At 32.9% G+C, this 8168-nt stretch overlaps 1 protein-coding gene across 2 annotated transcripts; it reads right to left on the bottom strand.

Annotated features, from left to right (window-relative positions):
• On the bottom strand, nt 1020-3537 carry LOC109359384 (S-adenosylmethionine synthase 3). Of its 2 annotated transcripts, none has more exons than XM_019604027.1 (2): nt 3403-3537; nt 1020-2372 (listed from the first exon to the last, which is right to left on the bottom strand). In XM_019604027.1, the coding sequence occupies exon 2, from the start codon at nt 2370-2372 to the stop codon at nt 1200-1202; it is 1173 nt and encodes a 390-aa protein (XP_019459572.1). In that variant the 5' UTR covers nt 3403-3537; the 3' UTR covers nt 1020-1199. The 2 variants fall into 2 exon arrangements, with proteins under 2 accessions (XP_019459572.1, XP_019459571.1); XM_019604026.1 differs by having other exon boundaries at nt 1020-2379; nt 3403-3536.

The raw sequence follows: 8168 nt of genomic DNA, 5'->3' as shown, positions 1-8168 counted from the left end.
TCACTCAGCTTTTCCATTAATGGAAACAAGACATGATCCATTAGTGCAGCCTTACTATTGCAGTTGTGGTGTGGCTACAATTGCATCATATCACAATTGTATTGTAATATCTAATTGATCTAAAACAATTGCTAGAGAACAGGAGGAATCGCACTTTTAACTGTCATTTAGTTAAAAATAAATGCATCAGAAACAACTTACAAGTTAAAGTTGATCTAAAACAAATTGTTGGTGATTCTCAAATTTGAATCAAAGAGAAATAATTCCACTTAGGAACACGGGAATGGTAACTAGGGAACTTCTATTATTCAAGGTTTCACTCTATTTTAGCAGTTATAAAATAAAAATTATTTTAAAATGATGCAATGGTAATTTCTTACTATGGCAACTATGTGTGCATTTATATTATATCTTAAAATAATTAATTTTTCAAAGTTAAGAGAATTTATTTTTTAATTTTAAGATTATCTGGATATTCTAAAAAAACTGTGAAAATATTATTGTAGGAACATCTAAAAATCATTCTCATTAGTCAAATTTGATTCCGTTAAATTGATTGCAAGGTTTATTTAGAAAACAAAGGGCAGATGAAATGTCTAGTTCTAGACAGGCTGCACCAGCATGATGGCCTATGATTGTGGTGGGCACTGGATTACATTCTTGTATAGCACCTTCACCGGAAAATCAAAATCTGGTAATAAAACAAAGCTATTTCTAAATATCCATGTAAGAATTTGTAAGTTTTATCTTATTTCCAATGAGCTAAACATTATATTTGCAATTTATTTATGTAATGATAAAGTTTTGCATTGTAACTTGCATAATCATCCAACAATTGCATGAAAATGTCATGTTGAAAACCTAATTATTGCACCTTTCCTTCATAATCTAAAGCAAATAGGAAACAGTTGCTAAGATCTTAGGTATGACAAACAATTCCATAGAGTGAAAGTGAAAAAAAAAATCAATATTTAAGTATACACCAACCACAACATATTGGTTGCAAAACAATAAACCAGTAGTAGTAAAAGGAGGTAGCTAATGTTGCAGGCTCCTATAATGCGATTTCTCAACTAAGCTGAAAAATTATGTAAAATATATACTACACATTGGAGCTCCTTTTATTTTCATTTAACCAAAAAGCAGAGAGATGATTGCCATGATAACCACCTTTAGAAATAGCATTATAGGTAACTAAATCAAGCCTTAGGCTTAAGAATCTTCACAGTCTCCCAAGTAAAATCAGGATCATCACGTCCAAAATGTCCATAAGCAGCAGTCTTCTGGTACCTGAAGTTGCCTCCTCTTGTGAGGTCAAGATTCATAGCAATCATTCCTGGCCTAAAGTCAAAATTCTCCTTAATCAAAGCCAAAATATCCTTATCAGGAATCTTTCCAGTTTTGTAAGTGTCAACAAACACAGATAGTGGCTCTGGCACTCCAATGGCATAAGAAACCTGAACAATACAACGACGGGCGAGGCCTGAAGCTACGACACTTTTTGCTGCCTGTCTAACAATGTAGGCACCACTCCTATCAACCTTGGTTGGATCCTTGCCTGAGAAGGCACCTCCACCATGAGCACCCCACCCACCGTAAGTGTCAATAATGATCTTACGGCCGGTTAGTCCTGCATCTCCATGGGGTCCGCCAATCACGAAACGGCCTGAAGGGTTAAGGTGGAAGATAGTCATGTCATCAAGGTAATCAGCTGGAATAACAGGTTTTATTACATGCTCTTTCAAATCTTTGGCGATTTGATTATTTGTGACAGTCTCATCATGCTGAGTTGAGATAAGGACTGTATGCACACGGAGAGGGACCATGGCTCCACCATCATTCCTATACTCAACTGTCACTTGTGTTTTACCATCTGGCCTTAGCCAAGGACATGTCTTATTCTTTCTGACTTCAGTGAGCTTGGCACCAAGTTTAGTAGCAAGTACATGAGTAAGTGGCATTAATTCAGAGGTTTCATCTGTAGCATAGCCAAACATGTGGCCTTGGTCACCAGCTCCAATTTCCTCAGGCTTTTTGGTCATGTGACCATGTACTCCTTGAGCAATATCAGGGCTCTGTTGCTCAATGTTGACAAGAACTTTGCAGTTATCAGCATCAAGACCAACATCAGCTGATGTGAACCCAATGCCTCTGCAAGTGTTTCTAACAATCTTCTCATAGTCCACATTTGCCTTTGTTGTAATCTCACCAAAGACCATGACCATGTTAGTTTTTGTACATGTCTCACAAGCAACCTTGCTCTCCGGGTCTTGCTCCAAGCAAGCATCCAGGATGGCATCTGAAACCTGGTCACAGATCTTGTCTGGGTGGCCTTCGTTAACAGATTCTGAGGTGAAGAGGAAAGTCTCCATCTTTCTTGTTCCAAAAAGGAAAATGGGGGAACTGATTTAGTTGAGTTTCATGAAAAAACTATACAAGTATATTAGTCATCATGCATAATATCTATATCTTACCAGACACCGAGATATGCAACTCTTAAGAAGTATAGGATATGATACAAATATAAATATGGATAAAAAGTTAAAATATATAATAATTGTTGAGAATCAAATCTCATATTGTCTACCCAGTTCTCATAAGCATATTTTAAATATTTGTTGAACTACTCCCTTCATTATCAATTAGTTGTGAGATGAAACCTTAACATTATATCAAAGCTAGTACCTAATTTCTTTCTGGTTATTATGGACTAAAAGATGTCATTTAGTTGTGGGTCAATAGTAACCTTTGTCTGATATGTTAGACTTCTATAAAAGGAGTATGTTGACAATTAAGTTTCACATTGTCTCATTCTCTTATAAATGGTTTAAATAATTGCAAATCCAAACTAAGAACACCCTTATCAGTAATACTAAATAGACAAATGAGCTTTCTAGCTAGCTTATCATTGGCACCACCAAAAAATAGTGAGTAAGATACTTCTCTTATATGTATTGGTGATAAACTGATTATCATAGTGTATATATCCGTTCCTCAAAGCATATTAGAAAAAAATAAATTTCCAAGGCAATTAAGTTGACATCTTAAAAGGCAACATTTATTATATCCATATAAAGTTGATAAAAGAAGTATATAGTCGTTCAACTAGGTTTGGACCTCTCACGTCATTTTGTTCTGGTATGGTTATACTGAGCATGAGAGAATTTTTATAGTATCATTAAATCATCCATCATTCATTTTTAATTATTCATTTTCATTAAATCATTTATCATTCATTTTTAATCATTATTGAATCTTAAATAAAATTAATACAGGTGAATGACAGATCACAATATAATTTTTTTTATTAATTGAAGAGCACATATGTTACATTATTCTGTATATATGACATATCCATTCCTACCTGACAAAGAAGCAATGAAGAAGTATACATATACGTACCTTGTATAGTTTATTTGGAGTGAGTGAGATCCAAAAGGAGAAGGCAGGAGAAGAATGCAAAACGTGAGGAAATGAATGAAAGAAGACAGTGTTCGCTATATATGAATTCAGTTGTATAGGGAGAGAGAATGTCGACGTATGACTCGCTCTTCTTTTTTTGTCTTCAATTCACTTCTTATATTAATTCCAAATTTCCAATAAATAACCATTTTGTTTACTCATTTATAATTTCAATCATTCAAGTATATAAATTACGTGATTAATTCTAAAAATGTATAATATTAATCAATTTAGTCTCTTAAAATGTATCTCATTAATAAATGATGATAATATCTATGCATTATTAGTATAAAAATTAACATAAAGATTTATACATGTTTAATACATCATTTATTTGTATTAGTTAATAATGATTAAACATATAAATAGCGAATAATATAATGATAGTGTATAAAACGTAATAACTTATATATTGTCGGTGTATATAATTTTTTCTCTTAATCAATTTACTTTTTTACTAGATGAATATTGACATAATATACTTCTTTGATAAAAAGTGTAATTATATCTCTTAGAAATTTAAGTGAGGAGTGACTATAATGTTGACCAATGTTAATATTTACTCATTTAATTCCCAAGTAATTTCACACTAATTTTTTCGTGAACTAGAAGAAGCTCAAAATTAGAAGGAAAATAATGGAAACAATGCATGGAAGGCGGCTCACACAAAACCAGGGACAAGGATCCTCTGTCCCAGAACAACTATGTCCCTCTGTCCCTACCCAATCATATTTCTCAAAATAATATAAAATATTAATTTATGTTTTTTATAAAAATAAATTCTAGTAAAATAATCCATTTTAATTGGTTTGATACACCATTGGGGACATCAATGAGTACAGGTAATCATCTTCCCAACATTTGTAGCAGATAAATTAATGGAGCAGGTATGGAAATTACAATTATTCACTTTGTTAATCAATAGAGAATTTGGATCGTGAATCAAGGTATCATTTATCATATAAGAGACTAGTTTTTTTAGGGTGTATGCTTATCTCTCTTAAAAATATTGATTATAAGAATGGAACTTTTACTTTTGACTTTCTACAATGCTCTCACCATTAGAGTTTCATATCACTAGACAAACTCATGATTGGTAGATAATAGTATTGATAATTTGGGTTGTTCTACCTATACCCGTGTAATGCCCACATACATTAAGACAGACATTAGTATGTCCTTTTGTGAAAAGGGCATGAAATATCATATTCTGTCGGGCCCTAAACATGAGCAAGGTGGACCTTGCAGACCACTCGCTATACAATTAATAAAATTTAAAAATTTAGAAGTACATAAAATAAAATAAAATTATAAAACAATTTTGTCACTATCACATTTTTTAAATTACACATAACAATGTATTAGTTCAAAAAATTAACATTATATATCCTACAAGTCCAATGGAAAATCAAAACATAACAATTAATAATTAAAATTTTAAGCAATCCACACGGCCTATCCAATAACTACAGGTGGGTGGGCCCTATGAACATAGCCCAAATTGGCAAGAATAGTAGATAAACAATATAATAATACTACTAATCGAACTGAGAAAATTTTTAGCACTAACAACTTATGATTCAATGGATTCAACATAAGATCCATTTGGTAAAAGAGTGTGTTCTTTGGTATGAAAGTAATCGGGTTGGACGGATGGTAGTCGAGCAAGAGATCTTCTGAGCATTGTCTGAGTTGTTTCTCAAAGTGTCTAGGTCGGTATCTGAAAAGATAATGTGACACTCAAGTTAGGAATTGAGAAAGATATGTGTGTAGAGAATACAATGGAAGAGTAATAGAGAGAGTATTAGTTGTTAATTTCCATACAAGGGTGTCCCTATTTAAAGAGGAGAATGACATGAAATATTCTCTAGTGGATAATGTTGGCATGGTCGAATATCTATCTTGTCGTACCTGCCTAGGCAAGCAAGAGTCACTTTATCCATGTCTAGCGGCTTACACGTCCATACTATGTGGATTAGCTTGTTTTAGCCCTCATAGTCGTATTTTAGGTCTGCCTTTATCGCCTAGCAAAAGGTGACACAAGGTGTAGGTGGCATGCATGGCTGGGGCAAAAATTTGTGTTGTTTGGATAGTGTGTTTGTCTTGTGTAGGCGACGTGATAGACGAATGGTAGAAGGTTGTGGTCTCATGTACTTCTGTTTGGGCTCTGTTCGGTTATCTCTATCTTTTCTCTTAATCAGTCGGTTGTCCGACCTTGATCCAAGTCATCCTGAATGGGCTTACCTATGCCCAATCCTGAACCGAAGCTTGGCGCTTTACCCCAACCATGACATAACTTAGACCATGATGGAATAGAGTGCATTCTAGCATTGATCATTCAACACATCTGCTTCATATGTTTAAATTTACCTAATAAATTAAAATTCTAAATCCAACCAAGTTAGTTACTAGTATGAATGGTAGAACCTACTTCCCAACAATTTAATAAAAATTAATCTTTTGGATCATTTAAGATGGATTTTAGGTTCAAGTTTAAAATTGAAAAAAAAAACTACTTTCTAATGTAAAAGTTCAGTTTTTATTTTTTGTAGTCTCAGTTTTATGAGTTTAAAAAATATATCAGGTCATGCCATCTCTATCATGAATCCACTACAACTACTTAATCTGGGTTGAAAGAAACCCTTCTATCCCATATACATTAAACATCCTCATACTTAACTATAAATCAGATTGCCATATGCTTGACCATAAAACAAATTACTACTATATCATATTAAATGCATAATAAAATCAAAAGGTTTTACTTTTGGTTGTAATATGGCCAACGAATTTAACATAAACGAGAGAGAGATATGAAAGAAAGGATATTCAAAGGGCTATATGGTAAACCTTCAATTGAAACTACCCTTTAAACTTATGATTAGAGTATTGAGTTTCTTTTCATCATTCACTTTCATTCCTTCTCAAATTAATTTTCCTCATTACATTTTTTTATTTTCTCTTCCTTTCTTGCACTTTGTGCACTTTTATTTTTTAATTTTTTTAATTTTTATTTTCTGGAAGAGAAAAGAACATTTTTTTAACGTTTTTAACATTATTGAATTTCCCTTTCTAACATATATTTTTCTCTTTGGTGCAATCACTTATTCAAAGGTAACCATATATAAATCAATATATTTTATAGGGTATTGTTGAAAATTTATAATTTAAGCTCAAAGTGGGCAAGTAATTGGAAATTTTTGTTTATTCATAGTGTTGAATGTGAGAATAGTATCCTAAGTGCTTTAACCAGTTTCTAGCATACACACAATTCTTAATTTTGAAATGGTCCAAATTCAAGTTTTAGAATGTATAATCTAAGAAAACATTTACACATAAAAGAGATGGTTGATTTTTGTTGTTTATAGTTCAAACCCTGATCGGCTAATTTGGTCAAATCAATGACAAGAATGTAAACACAAATATATGCTAATTTTCGGTTTCCAAATGAAATTCTCAATTTAGTCTTATTCATTTCATACACTATATTTTTAGAGAAAAATGAGTTCTCAATCAGATGGTAACTTCAAAATTCTAAATTCAATCAAAGACATATTTTTTAATCAGGAGAAGTAGTCATTTCTTTCCATTTAAGTGTTTCAAAAATTTTAAATTGTTCAGTCAAAAACACTTTACAAATATAATGTAACTTTCTCCACAACCAAAATATCCTTGTCAGTATGATGATTATGGTTCCATGATCATCCAAAGTATAGCACCCCATCCTGACAAGTGACCCTTGTGCCCGTGAATACACTAAGCATGACACCTACAAACTTAAATATTTTCTACAGTATTTTATTCTCCCAAATGGAGCTTCCCATGACTGGAACCCATGACTTCAGGGACAAAAAATCATTGTTCCTTTGAGTCGCTACTATTAGTGGTTGCGACTCACTGGAATAATGGTAATTGTTCCCTAAGGTCGTCGGTTCGAGTCGGAGAAGGCTCTCTTTAGGAGAATAAAATATTAAATGATATTTAAGCTTGGAGGGTGACATGCTGAGTGAATTCATGAGCTCAGGGGTCGCATGTCACAGCTAGCATGTTACACAACGTTTCGTTGAATCAGATCCAACCATCTGGTATTCCTTGTGTCTTAGTTGACACTATATACGTATCTCAACAAAGGTTTCAAACTTGGGAAGGCACCTAAGTTAGCACAAATAAAGTTTTAAACTAACCAAAAAAATTAAACTAATCATAAAACTTGGGTTATTTCTCAATAAGCGCTTAATTAATATCATTTTCTTGTTGGTTGTCACTTCAAACACCAACCGGGTCTGCGAGAACAATATTCAAAAGATTCTCAATATGCTCATCTACTAAATAAAGCTTCAATTTTTTCCCATTGACCTTGAAGTTACTTATGTCTTCAATCTATATTTCAACAACTCTATAAGCGAAGACTTTGCTAACTCTGAGTGATCTGGATCATCTGGATATGGTTGTCATATCACCTTTTTTATTTCTATATAAACTTTGAAAGTTTCATAAATATCCTAACAAAGCTCGTCTAGTTCTTTAAGTTGGAGCTTCCTTTTTTCTCCGAAAGACATCATATCAAAGTTGAAGAACTTTTTTGTGTGCCTAATATGGCTTGTTCTCTAATACTACAAGGAGATGATAGGGCTGACCATATGTCAACCTAAAATGTGTTATGCCAATATAAGTTTTATATGTAGTGTGATAGGCCCATAGACCAT

Source organism: Lupinus angustifolius, chromosome LG11 (assembly GCF_001865875.1).
Source record: "Lupinus angustifolius cultivar Tanjil chromosome LG11, LupAngTanjil_v1.0, whole genome shotgun sequence".
NCBI lineage: Eukaryota > Viridiplantae > Streptophyta > Magnoliopsida > Fabales > Fabaceae > Lupinus > Lupinus angustifolius.
The sequence above is the reverse complement of the archived record's forward strand: the minus strand, read 5'-3'. Positions and strand labels throughout refer to the sequence as shown.

What these genes read in the sequence shown, in the direction of transcription:
- LOC109359384 (XM_019604027.1), bottom strand. Translation starts at nt 2,372, where the DNA reads ATGGAGACTTTCCTCTTCACCTCAGAATCTGTTAACGAAGGCCACCCA.